This window comes from Theobroma cacao, chromosome 2 (assembly GCF_000208745.1).
Source record: "Theobroma cacao cultivar B97-61/B2 chromosome 2, Criollo_cocoa_genome_V2, whole genome shotgun sequence".
In the NCBI taxonomy this organism is placed as follows: Eukaryota; Viridiplantae; Streptophyta; class Magnoliopsida; order Malvales; family Malvaceae; genus Theobroma; species Theobroma cacao.
This window is the reverse complement of record NC_030851.1, coordinates 2,328,367-2,342,683: the sequence shown is the minus strand read 5'-3', so window position 1 is coordinate 2,342,683 and position 14,317 is coordinate 2,328,367. Positions and strand designations below refer to the sequence as shown.

At 33.6% G+C, this 14,317-nt stretch overlaps 1 protein-coding gene and 1 pseudogene across 1 annotated transcript; both read right to left on the bottom strand.

Annotated features, from left to right (window-relative positions):
- On the bottom strand, positions 6,329-8,836 carry LOC18607411 (cytochrome P450 87A3). The gene is made up of 9 exons (XM_018116026.1): positions 8,595-8,836; positions 8,164-8,488; positions 7,915-8,064; positions 7,567-7,818; positions 7,367-7,456; positions 7,203-7,281; positions 6,987-7,093; positions 6,764-6,891; positions 6,329-6,677 (listed from the first exon to the last, which is right to left on the bottom strand). The coding sequence occupies exons 1-9, from the start codon at positions 8,792-8,794 to the stop codon at positions 6,584-6,586; spliced, it is 1,425 nt and encodes a 474-aa protein (XP_017971515.1). The 5' UTR covers positions 8,795-8,836; the 3' UTR covers positions 6,329-6,583.
- LOC18607410 lies at positions 10,605-11,813 on the bottom strand (annotated as a pseudogene).

Genomic DNA, 14,317 nt, shown 5'->3' with positions numbered 1-14,317 from the left:
TCTTTTTTTTTTGGATAATTTTTTTTTCTCTTCCTTCCTTTTAATACGAATTTAATTTAAAATTATATATTTTAAAATATGTTATTAAATATAATTTAATTTTATATATTGTTATTTTAGATCAAATATATTTTTGATCATCAATCATATATAAAAAAAAATAACGCATACATTAATAGAAGGTAACGTGGAGGCTGACAAGCCAAGGACTCTCTTAAATATTGGGCTCATGATTTTGACAAATGCGGGAATCCTATCTCGATTAGGCGTTCAGAGTCCAAGTTGGAATAGAACTCTTGCACTTTTGAAAAATAGGGCGGTGGAGTTTGGCACTCATGAAAAGTACGACACGCATAAGGACGTGTTCATCAATTATTATTAACTAATAATAAAAAAAAATAATATATTTTTTACAAAATTAATTATTATTTTTTATATTCACATAAAATTAATGTTGAAGTTAAAAAATATTACTTGACAAATTAATATGTTACGTTATTATTCATTATGAAATATCATCATGTCACATAATATCACATAATATAAAATAATAAATAATATTTTAATTAATAATTAATTTAAAATATAAATATAAAAAGTTGATGAATATAAAAAAAATCATGTTTGAATTTTTTTAATAAATTAAGATTTTTTAAAGTATTATACTTATTCTTTTAGTGCTATTAAATATGAAAAAATATAATTAAAAATTTAAATAGTTTTATGTTTTAAGATTTCACTTTAAAAAAAGATATGAAATCTTGACTTCATCATCATGACCAATCTCCGAGTCATTAAAAAAATGTAAAGCAGACAAAAAGTAAAGACAAAAGAAAGTATGCAACTTCATATAAAACATTAATGCCTATATTGAGTACTGAAGGCACCCGAATACAAGAAAGAAGCAATAAGATTGCATCAGCTCTCTGGACCCTTACTGGGGATAGGAAATGGTGCACAGAAATGGTAGCTTCTGACAATCTTCATAAATGATGGATTGTATATATATCATGTTCGTGTTGCCCTTATCTATCTGCGGTTCAATGTGCTTAAAATCCAGCTAAAGTATGATTGGATATTTGGTATGTTACTCATTTGGTACATGCACGATTGTAATAGCATGGCATGCTTCGCGTTGGTACATATCAATGGGTAATTTTTGTGTCCCTATATGCTTATAACTTTCGAGATTTAGTATGGTATGGATTGACTTCCTTGTGACTGTGAGATGTTTTCAATCCCAGCTGTTCTGCACTTTGTGATCTCACACTACCTGAAGCTACTCCCTGTCACAAGTTACAGAATCTTGTTTACAATATGAAAACGGATGAAGTCCCGCGGCTGCACGCTGATCAAACTTTTTACATGCATAAACGGCAATGCTAATCATTACCTGAAACCTTCATTCATTATGTAATTAGTACGCATGCTCACATGAAATACTATATGTTAGGATAGTCTTGAATTGTGATTTAATTAGGATTGTTTAATTCTAATTAAATTAGTATACCTTATAAAATAGTCTTTAAATCTAGTTAGACTAGAATAACAATTCCTAATTCTATTAGGATAAGATTCCTAATTATATTAGGATAAGGTTATTGTATTTGACACTATAAAAGAACCCTATGGGTTAAAGAATAATCATCACCTAGATTTAGAGAGAGTGATTTAGGTGTACGTGGGATAAGGGTTATGAGTTTGAAACTGTTTTTGTAATCTCCTGATTTTTCTCTCAGTAGATTTTTCTCTGTTACTGTGCCCGTAGACATAGGTCATCAAAAGACCAAACCAAGTAAATTCTTGTGTTCTTGTGGGTGTGCTTGATTTTTTTTCTTTCTTTATTCTATTAATTGGGTTAGATCTTAGGCAATTCTTTAGAGACAATTCCGTAATTTCCCAACAAACTGGTATCAGAGCTTCAAGATCTTGAGTCAATCTGAATCTCGCTATGGCAACTTCGTCGACCAAGTATGAGATTGAAAAGTTTAATGGAAAAAACGATTTCAGCCTTTGGCGTGTTAAGTTGCGCGCATTGCTAGTGCAACAAGGATTGTTGAAGGCATTGAAGGGAAAAGAGTATCTTCCTTCGAATTTATCTGATGGTGAGAAAGATGACCTTATGAAGAAAGCACATAGTGCTATTCTCCTAGCTTTGTCTGATGAGGTGCTAAGAGAAGTCACAGATGAAGAATCTGCTGCTATAGTGTGGCTTCAACTCGAAAGTATTTATATGACTAAATCTCTAACGAATCGGTTTTATATGAAGCAACGATTGTATACTCTCATGATAAGTAAAGGTACGTTTGTTAATACATATATTAATGAATTTAATAGAATTATTCTTGATTTAAAGAATATCGATGTTAACATTGAGGATGAAGACCTAGCCCTAATTCTTTTATGTTCTTTGCCTCCATCGTATGAAAATTTCATGGATACTATATTATATGACCGAGACACTCTCACTTTCGAGGATGTAAGAGCATATTTAAATTCCAAGGAATTGAAGAAGAAAGTTGGTGGTATCCAGAATGAAAATCAAGTAGAAGGTTTGGTTGTGAATAGAGGAAAAGATAGAGAGAAGGGTATAGACAGAAAAGGTAAATCTAGAGCAAAAGGGAAAACTTGCTGGAATTGTGGTCAGAAAGGGTATTTTCGTCAAGACTGTACCAAACTCAAGGATGATGAAAAGTTCAATAAGTTTGAGAATACTGCAAACGTGGTTGGAGATGACTTTGATACTTTTGAGGAAACTGATAATGTTCTTGCAATTACTAATGGTAACCTGATGGATACATGGATCTTGGATTCAGCTTGTTGCTTTCATATATGTCATAGGCGTGATTGGTTTACAACTTATCAATCTATTAATATGGACACTGTATAATTAGGAGATGATTTCTCTCTCTCAGTTGTTGGGATTGACACAATTCGAATCAGGATGTTTGATGGTATGGTAAGAACACTTGAGGTAAAACATGTCCCTGACATGAAAAAGAATTTAATATCCTTGAGTTTGTTAAATAAAAAGGGCTACAAATATAGTGGCCAAGATGGTGTCTTGAATGTATCTAAAGGAGCCTTAACTATCATGAAGGGCAAGTTATCCGGTGACCTTTATTGTCTAGTGAGAAACACAGTCATTGAAACTGTTTCTGTGGTCTCATCTAATGATCCTGAAGATGATGTAACACATTTATGACATATGAGATTGAGTCATATGAGCGAGAGAGGGATTAAAAAACTGAGTAAGCGTAGTTTGCTATGTGGTCAAAAGAGTGAAAAGCTAGATTTCTGTGAGCAACATATAATGAAATTTAACACTACAACTCATCGAACCAAAAGTGCAGTAAACTACATCCATTCAGATTTGTGGGGTTCTTCTTCGGTGGCATCAAAAGGTGGATCATTATACATATGGATCTTTATTGATGATTTTCAAGAAAGGTGTGGACGTATCTTCTGAAGGCTATGAGTGAAGTGTTAACCACCTTTTTGCATTGGAAGGTATTGATCGAGAAGCAGACTAAAAAAAGGATCAAGAGCTTTCGAACAAACAAAGGTTTGAAATTTTGCAAAGGTGAGTTTGGTCTATTCTATAAGAATGAGAAAATCGTTAGATATCGCACTGTCGACAAAACACCATATCAAAATGGTATTGTAGAATAGATGAAGAAAACACTTCTGGAGAAAGCAAAATACGTGTTCTCAAATGTTGGCCTAACCAAAGTATTCTGGATAGAAATTATCAACATGGCTTGCTACTTGGTAAATCGGTCTCCATCAACTGCAATTGAATTTAAGACTCCCAAGGAAATTTGATCTGGTAAGCCCGCTGATTATTCTATATTGAGAGTATTTGGTTGTTCTGTTCATGCTCATGTGAGTGATGGTAAACTTGAGTTGAGGGCGACGGAGTGCATATTCCTAGGCTATGCATATGAGGTGAAGGGTTATCAATTGTGGTGTACTGATTGTAAGTTCCCCAAGTTTATGATGAGTCTGGATGTTACCTTTGACAAGTCTGCATTACTTTGTGGGATAAAGTCTAGAATTGCAAACACATCAGACCAAGAAGTTGGCAAGCAGATGGAGCTTGAAATCAATGCTCTTGTGACAGTGCGGGATGATAGTGAAATCTAGAAAGAATTGCAAGAGGTACAAGAATTGGTATCTCAACGAAGAATTACTTGTATCGATGGTGATTTTGATTCTTATCTTTTATCTGTGGAAGTAGAGATTGTTGAGCCTTACTTTTATCATGAGGAAATTACATATGCCGAGTCTTCTAAGAAGATTGAGTCTCTACATTGGGATCAAATATGGGAGCTTGTGAAAACACCTAAAGGTACTATTGATGTTGGCTTAGTGTGTGAAAGAGGTGCAAACATTAGTCGTAATGTGGTTGGCTTCTCCAAATCAGATTTTGCTGGTGATCTAGATAGTAGAAGATCTCGAATGGGGTCTGTGTTCACTCTCTCAGGGTCTGCAATCAGTTGGAAAGCAGTTCTTCAATCAACCGTTGCTTTGTCTACAACTGAAGTTGAATATATGGTTGTGACCGAGGCAGTGAAGGAGGCTTTGTGGCTTAAAGGCTTGGTTAATGATCTTGGTTTTGGACAAGCACATACAGTTGTGTTTTGTGATAGTCAAAGTGCTATACATTTGACTAAAAATCAGATGTTTCATGAGAGAATTAAACACATCCAAGTCAAGTGTAACTTCATTCGAGAGATTATTTCTAAAGGTGACATTGTAGTAAAGAAAATAGCTACAGATGAAAATCTGGCAAATTTGTTGACTAAGTCAGTTTATGGGATAAAGTTCAAGCATTGCTTGGACTTGATCGGTGTTCGTAGTGCTTGAGGCCCTTTGGGGCATTGGCGGTGTCGACAGAGATTGGTTCGTAAGGTGGAGCTTGGTGAATTCAAGCTTAAGGTGGAGATTTGTTAGGATAGTCTTGAATTGTGATTTAATTAGGATTGTTTAATTCTAATTAAATTAGTATACCTTATAAAATAGTCTTTAAATCTAGTTAGACTAGAATAACAATTCCTAATTCTATTAGGTTAAGATTCCTAATTATATTAGGATAAAGTTATTGTATTTGACACTATAAAAAGACCCTATGGGTTAAAGAATAATCATAATCTAGATTTAGAGAGAGTGATTTAGGTGTATGTGGGATAAATGTTATGAGTTTGAGACTGTTCTTATAATCTCTTGATTTTTCTCTTAGTGAATTTTTTTCTGTTGCTGTGCCCGTGAACGTAGGTTATCAAAAGACCAAATCACGTAAATTCTTGTGTTCTTGTGGGTGTGCTTGATTTTTTTTCTTTCTTTATTCTATTGATTGAGTTAGATCTTAGACAATTCTTTAGAGACAATTTCGTAATTTTTCAACACTATATAAAATGAAAATGGTGGTTGAAACACATTAACTTTCGATATGATGTGTTTGCTAGCTTGCACTCTTGCACATTAAATTCTGATTAATTTATGTGTTTGTTTTTATCCCTCTAGATCTTGTGCTCAAGTTTGTGACGCATATTATGCATACATGAACCTGCTTAACGCTCACCTGATGCTCTGTCTCTGTCTCTATTCACGCATGGCTGCAAATATCATGTCAGGAAATGATGTTTGTTCATCAACTGAAGGCGGCAAGGGTCCAGATTCAAGGGGAGCAAGGGAATGATCTAAGACTATCAAAGAATCTGGCTTATGCAACCAAAAGATTTGGTAAAGATGATCATCACATCCCTGCAAATAAAGCTTATGATTTTTTTTTTTGTTTTGCTTTCGGTTCTCAAGTGAAGGTGATGATGTTGAGCCAATGCCAATGATGCCCGTTACAAGTTCTTGCTTGTAGACCAAACAAAGGCCTTTGGGCCATTTCTCTATGAGCATGAATCATATTGGGCTACCATTCATATAAATTGTATACACTTTTAAGACTTAATTCTACATTTTTTCCCCCTAAGCATTTAAACAACAAAAATATCTCCATTTTATGTATCAGTGGACCATTATCATAACTTTTTCTGTTGATGATGGAATAGCATAAGACTTTCAATGCAAAAATGAATTGACTAATAGTTTCAAGAAACTTAGCCATCATGTAAGCTTAATTATTTTATATACTATTTTTAGCTTGATGTTAGCTTTCCTACCACAGTATGTATCTACCATTGCCGACAACCTTAATTATATCCAGAAAAGGATGGGCCATCCATCGTTGGCCAAACAACCTAAAAATCCACAAAATAATAGATATTAAGAAATGTGGTTCTTCCATTTTAACTGTTGTATCATATCTCAATATTAAAGTTATACTATATATTTCACAAAAGTTCTTACAACTAGACAAAGAAACATGGCCCAACAAAGAAAAGGAAAAGAAACTAGAAAGTGGTACATGACTAACCAACCAAGACTTTCTCTCTTTAGCTACTTTAACATTATTTCTTTTTCCTGCTCGGTCTTCATAGTCAACAACATACTATGACCATAAACAATTAATAAAAAATTTAATAGCCATGCAATCTCCAACTATATAACACTAATTGGTGCCAGTCCTTCAATTATTCTTCTCCAGGATCTTAATGCAAAGCCCGCTTTTGAGTCGCAAGAGAGGAATTCGAGTGACGCCTCCTCCTCTGATCTTTATCCACCTGCAGATACAAGGAATAAGCAACAATGATGAGAAAAGTGTTTTATCTCTAGATGGCTAATTGGAGAGTAAACGGGAATTGATTACCTATATTTGGTTACTAAGACGTGAATGAAGGTAGCCAAGAAGAGTTTACTATACTCTGATCCTGCACATTGCTTAATTCCTGAACCAAATGGCATGTAATTCTTGGAAATAACACTTGGTTCGAGGTCCTATATACAGAAAGAAAGAGAAAAAACAAAAAAAATCAGTGCGTCTCGTATTGAACGATCAACATCAATGCGTGTCTTAAGAAATTGTTGCTCACCTTCCAACGCCATGGATTGAATGCAAGTGGATCCTTGTAAATATCAGGATTCATCTGAACCGCAGAAGAGACAAGCATAATCGCCCATCCTTTTGGAATAGTATACCCTGTAGCATAAGTCAGATGACAATCAACGGTAGAAATTTTATAACACTGCAATCAAATTAAGCGACATTGAACAAATTCATGCTTATTACACGTCTAGCATGAACATACCATTGACTTGAATATCTTTCCGCGCTCTTCTTAGCAATCCTGGTGATATGCTTCCCAGTCTGAGTGTCTCATTGATAACCTGTTCATCACATAGATGTTTGTGAGATAATGTTATAGCATGTCTTTGTCAGAAGGAAAGGTGCAGGCTGCGTCATATTACATACTTGAAGGGTAAAGGTCATTGACTTGTATTCTTCCCATGTAATTGAGGAATTCGGATTCTCTCTTTTCTTTAGTATTGCATCATGCTCAGCCTGATAAACAAGCACAAATCTCCTAAATTAACGTCAATTAAAAAGAACTTAAACGTCAGCAACTGATATTCTGAGGTAAAAAATACAGGTCCAGAAGTAGATATACGTACAGTTAATTCTTCTAACACCAGAGGGTTATCTCCAAGCAACTTTATGAGCAGTGTCGCTGCCCATGAAATCGAATCGAATGAAACAAATGAAAGCCCGAACATCAGTTGAGCAATGAAATCTTCTGTCAAAAATTTCTCAGATTTCATGTCTTCTAGAACGTGATCAAGTACATCCCCTTTGAGCATCCGATCAGGTGATGCACGCCTTGCTTTTACCAGAACGGATAGTATATCTAACGCTGCCTTATGGTACTGCAATACTGACATGAGTCAGATGAAAAATTCCCAATTCCCAAATTCACAGAAAATGACTTTCAAAATCGGAAGTTCATTTTTAGACTAGATTACCTTTAAACATTTGTTATAGGTTGTACCAGGGATGTTGATGGGAAAGGACATGAGGCCACGTGCTAAGCTAATGAACATGTCTCTTAAGCTTTGTGAAAAATTCTCAGCATCAGAACTGTAGATCTCCCTTGTGGCAAAGTTGAAAGCCATCTGTTTTAGCCGAAGAGATCAGTTCTTAGTCGAAAGCAGAGAGAGAACATGGAATCACTGGATATGCATTCGTATGTACATGTTTATAATCAAACTTACAGCTGAAACAGCGTCTTTTACTTCAATGGATTCCTGGTTGGACCAAGCGCTGAAGGTCTCACGAACCATTGCTTCCAACAGAGGAAGCAGTTTCCCTTTGAGGCTCTCCACGCCAAAGTGACTCAAAGCCAAGTTCCGAACATACTTGTGAACATAGGCTCCATCGGGCCTGTTTTCCCCTTGCTTGAAGAGCTTTGCGAACAAGTCCAAGTACCATGATTCAACCAACCTACCATGTTGTTGAAAGATGAAATGGTTGAATTCAGGCTCAGCAGATACAACCACTGCCCTGCCTGCCACATTGGTTCTGAAAATTGGCCCGTATCTGAAATGTAATTGCCCATAAATACGTTAAATTTTATATTGCAATATCAACAAGGAAGGAAAATCTGGCCTAACTCATCTTCTATCAATAAGATTTGAAGCACTACCTCTGGAGCCTGGTTTTTAGAAAAGGTGGAATATCAAACGAGTTACTGGGGACTAGTAATTGAAGGGTCTCGCCAATGAGAGGGATCCCCATGGAGCCTGGAGGGAGGATTCCATTGCACTTGGGATTTCTCCATCTATAAACCCAGTGAGCAATGCATATAACTAGCAAAGCAACCACAAACAACTGAAAAGTCAGCATTATTTCTGGGATTTTGATTACTTAAATTTTCTCAAAGGGAGAGTTGGGTAGCGAGAAGTGTATAAGGCTCTTGGACTGATGGAGGCGTTAAATAGACCAAGCTGCAGACACGTGATCAGGAAACATGGAATAGAATAATGAAGAAAGTAAATGGCACCCGCTCATAGAATAGTACAGGTCCTTCTGGAAGTATTATCTAATTAAACTACTTTTTTGAAATTATCTACTGAAACTTAGACGAAGCAGATGATGGCGTGACCAAGGTTTTTGGAAGACTTTTCTGTGTTCTTTCCATACACAAGGGTCCCTCAACACCTCCGTTGTCCTGAAAATATAATTACTTATTCATTTAACATCAACAGTCAAAATCTAGGAGGTCTTGAAGCAAGTAATTCCTCGGCAGGTAAACGAGATTTGTGCAACTTGGTGTGAAAGCTACGTTTTGAAAGAAAAGTTCAAATAGATCGTGTCTGTTACAGTTTCTGACCCTCTTCTAGAAAGTGAGTTTGTCGCATTAACCAACAAGGTGGGGCCGAATCTTCCGAGTTGCTGTGACACAGTGGCCGTCACTTTCCAGGTTCAGGGATTCATATCAACTTCTAGATGATGATCTCTTCTCCGTCAAAACCAACCACGATACTATTATACGTGGAAGCGGAATGGAAGAGAAAAAGGAAAACGCGGTCGTAAGACAAGACAATACTGTAATCTACGTAAATATTTAAAAAATAAAATAAAATAAAATAAATATAAATCATCATAACAACATTTAAATTATAAATTAAATATTAATATTTAAAAAATAAAAATTAATCATTCTAATAACTTTTAANAAAAAAATTAATCATTCTAATAACTTTTAAATTATAAATATAATATTAATATTTAAATTATCAATTATAAATATTTAAAAAAATAATATAAAATAAAAATAAACAATCATATATATATAATAAAAAGATATATTTTGTTCTTTTCTTATTTCAAAGTTATTTTTACTTATTAAATATTACAATAAATCATAATAATTATTTTTTTATTTTATTTATTGTAATAAATTATGTAATAATTATTTTATTTTATATTTACAGGATAATTATTTTATTTCGTGCAATAAAAATAATAAACACAATTTCTTTGATTCTTTCCCATGCCTTGTCTTCTCCTAACATCCGTCCATAAATCTTCGCTTGATTCCGAATCTTCAAGCGTTGGTATAAATCCAGTTTGCAACCCAAATTAAAACTACACTGAACTTTCAGTTTTGATTTATTTTTACAATTTTAACAATTAGTTTTTAAAATTTATTAAATAAAAATAATTTTTAAATACAGTGAAACAGACATATTGAGAATATAAAAGCTCAATTAATAAATGGGAAAGATAATAAATAAATTGATGACTTAACCAAAATTAAGTTACATAAAATTTAATTAGTTTTACCTTTTGAAAAATTTTTATGGTATTGGTGATACTCTTATTTACCTATATATTTATTCTTATTAATATTATAACTCCTTTTACCTTTCAAAAGGAAATTAAAATTTAAACTTATACTTCAGAACCAAATCTTGAATCAAAGAAAGAATTTGTGGATTCAAAATTTTATATATCCTAAGTGAATTAAACTAGTTGTGTTATTTTGTTAATGGCATATGTTGGTTTGGAAAATCTAAAAATACAACAGGAAATATAAATAACAAAGTTTTTTAATTTGTTATTATAAAACAAGAAAGCAACTTTTTATTTTATTCTTCTTTGATGCTAGGAATCAATTGATTCGATTCAAGCACCAGATTCTTGACATCCTTTAGATCAGGGCCATGGCTCTTTCCCTAAGAATAGCCTTCTTCGTCTTCCCAGTTGAAGTGTGTGGCAGACCGTCGAACACCACAGTTTCCGGCACCATGTTTTCCGACAGCCTTTCACCACAGAACTTGATAATCTCCTCGGAGCTCGCATTGCGTCCTTGCTTAAGCATCACAAAAGCACAAACTGTCTCCCCAACGACCTCATTCGGACGCCCTCCACAGCCGCCTCGAACACTGCTGGATGACTAAACAGCACGGCTTCAACATCGACGGAGCTTATTTCCTTATCCCCGGAAATAATGAGATCATGCTTTCGATCTTTCACCTCAATATTTCCATCGGGTTGTCTCACAGCAATATCACCCGTATGAAACCATCCTCCCCTCAACGCTGCTTTGGTTGCCTTTGGGTTTTTATAGTACCCTTTCATCATGGTGTTGCCTCTGAACATCACCTCCCCAGACGTCAACCCATCAAACGGCACGCTTTCCATCGTCACTCGGTCTTTAACATCAACACCCTCCATCAAGAGATGATTCAACCCATGAAGAGCTTTCATTCTTGCTCGTTCCAGAGGAGGGAGGGAACTATATTCGGGCCTCCATGGATAAACAGTCCCAGGACCTAGTATTTCTGACATTCTGACATTCCATAAGAGCGAGTGAGATTAAATCCGAGTTCTTCGACCTTCAGCACAACTTGAGGTGGAGGATGTGCACCTCCAATCATTATGTTTACCTTGAATGAAAGCGGGCTCTGATTTGCATTGGCAATTAAACTAAGGACTGGGGTTGCACCACCAAGAAGGGTCACGTTGACCTAATTATGCTGTCAAATATGAATTTGGCATCATATTTTCTGAGGCAAATATTGGTGCCACCAAGAGCAGCGATAGCCCAAATAAAGCACCACCCATTGCAGTGATACATTGGGACTGTCCACAAATAAACAGGCATAGTGTTCATTTTATTTAGAAGAATTTCAGCGAGAGTCGTCAGATATGCTGCTATGTGGCTATGAACGACTCCTTTTGGAACCCCTGTAGTCCCTGAAGTAAAAACAATGGAAATCGGATCACATTCACCTTTTGGCCTTACAATCTCGTACCCATAGCCATTTGTTGGAATCAGAAGAGAATCATAACTACGATAACCCGAAAGCTGATAACCAGAGGAGGCGGTTTTAGCAACAGGATCAGTCTCTAGCATTAGCACAACTAGAGGAAACTTGAAATCAGTGCATGTTTCGCTGAGAATGTCAAAGGCTTCAAGGGCAAGATCTGATGATCAACAAATATGACTCTAGCTTCCAACAGTTTCAATTCTGCAGCTAATGTGGTTGATTCTTGGTAAATATTTAGTGGAGAAACAATGGCTCCTACCATTGGAACAGCAAAATGAAGCTCGTACAACTCGGGTGTGTTTGGACCCAATGCTGCAACCTGATCACATAAAACTTTCAACGTTATACAAATTAAAACAATCGATAAATTATTTTGCTTAATGTAAACAAACAAATACAAAGTATTCGAGCTCACAATATCGCCATGGGAGACTTTCAATTGGTTTAGGGCAGAGGCAAGTTTGAATCAAGGTTCAAATGTTTCTTTCCAAGTATATGTCAGAGAACCATAGATAATCGAACTCAGTCACCATAAACCATGGAAGCTCTTTCCAAAAAGCTTACGGGAGTGAGAGGTGAATAATTTGCTGAGCATTGAACCAAGCCTTCCATGTTTTGCCAGTCTCTTTAATCTCTAACTAAACAAAGATGTTGATGAAGAAATTGCTGGATATTGAGATGTTAACACCATGAGGCATACATATATAGGGATGAATTTGAACATAGTGATTAAATTTAGTCTATCAAACTGAAATCAACTTAGAAGTGTGTGGATTTTTAATATGCTTTTCATTAATTATTTTTTTGAAAGGGACTTTTCACAAATTATTGGTGATGCCAATTTTCCAAATGTCAATTTTAATCGGAGGAATTTCACACTTTTCCTTAAAATGCCAAGTACCCTAATTAGACGTTGACTTCATTTTATATTTGAGACTATTCGCATTTCCTCTTTTCCATATCAAGTCATAGAAACGAAATAAATCTTAAAAATGATAACTGTTTTAGCATGTTTTAAAGTCAATTTGACCGATTCTCTTTAAATTTCAAAAACTCCATTGTTCCAAGCACCTAGAACTCTCATGATTTTAACTTCTTTTTTCACATGACATTTTATGGTGTCTTTTTTCTCAATTAACCAACTAGTAAAATATAAGTAAAAAATAGTCATTCGGAAGATCCAGATACTCCATAAGGGATAGAATTAGCCAAATTTTCTTTGGGACTAAAGAGGAAGAGGAGTAAGAGTTAAAAATCCAACCAAGAAGGACATAATTCAAACAAAAAAACTTGAAACGATGAGAATGATCATTATATGATGAAGGCTACTTCTTAAGAATGGGTTGACATGGCTCACATTTGAGATAAACACGACGAATTTCATATAGGAAATTTCATATCATAATGATCCAAAATCAAGTTCTACATGAAAGTATCCATTTCTTTAGGATTGAACCTTAAACATTTTGATTCATATTACTCTTATTCATGAATTTACTCTTATTCATGAGTTGAAGTATTGAGACTTTGTGGTTCAAATGTAGGAGAGTTATTTGGATAATTTGCATATTTTTTTTTAAATCATTTTAAAGAATTTGTCAATTTTTTTCAATTTATTCATATTTTAATCAAACTTGAAAAAAAATTAATACAGTCAACATCCAATATTCTTATTTCATTTCTATTTAAACTTCAAATACTAAATATACAATTATAATACTTAAAACATAACTAGTTAAATATGAAATACACAATGGTTGAATATATAAATAATTAAATAATAAAAATAGAAAAAAAATATAAAAGAGAACTTTACTTCTTTTTAATTTCACACAATGGTGGTAATTAGGGGTGAGCAAATGGGTGGATTGGGTGGTTTGATCTACCATACTTAAGGACCAAATGAATAAATCATTTCTAAAAAATCGACCAAATATAAAGGAAAATCAAACCGATCTAACATAGAATTAGTTTGATTGGTCCGATTTTGGACCAATGGATCAAAATTTTATCACTATTTTTTTTACAAATTATAATATTAAAATTAATAAACTTCATTTATAATTATATATATATATATATGAAATTAATGATATAACTTATGCGTTATAATATTTTATATCAAAGTTTGTATAAATAATAACTAATTATAAATAATATGTTATAAAATCTAAGGTGATAGCTAATAAACTTATTAAGTGTAATCATATAAATAAAATTTATTATAAGTCGTAGTAATACTTATGTATAAATTAAATATATGTGTATATAATATATTACTTTATTATATATAATTAATGATACAAATTATATGTTAAAATGTTTTATATCAAAGTTTGTATAAATAATAATTAATTATAAACAATATGTTATAAAATCTAATGTGATAACTAATAAAGTTATTAAGTGTAATCATGCAAATAAAGTTTATTATAATTATAATAATACTTATATATAAATTAAATATATGTATATATAATATATAACTTTATATATANAATTAATGATATAATTTATATGTTATAATGTTTTATATCAAAGTTTTGTATAAATAATAACTAATTATAAATAATATGTTATAAAATCTAAA

Coding starts and splice junctions, on each gene's coding strand:
- LOC18607411 (XM_018116026.1), bottom strand. CDS start 8,794: ATGCTGACTTTTCAGTTGTTTGTGGTTGCTTTGCTAGTTATATGCATT. Junction 7,819..7,914: donor CCTATAACAAATGTTTAAAG/GTAATCTAGTCT, acceptor TCAGTATTGCAG/TACCATAAGGCAGCGTTAGA. Junction 7,282..7,366: donor CAATGACCTTTACCCTTCAA/GTATGTAATATG, acceptor TGTGATGAACAG/GTTATCAATGAGACACTCAG.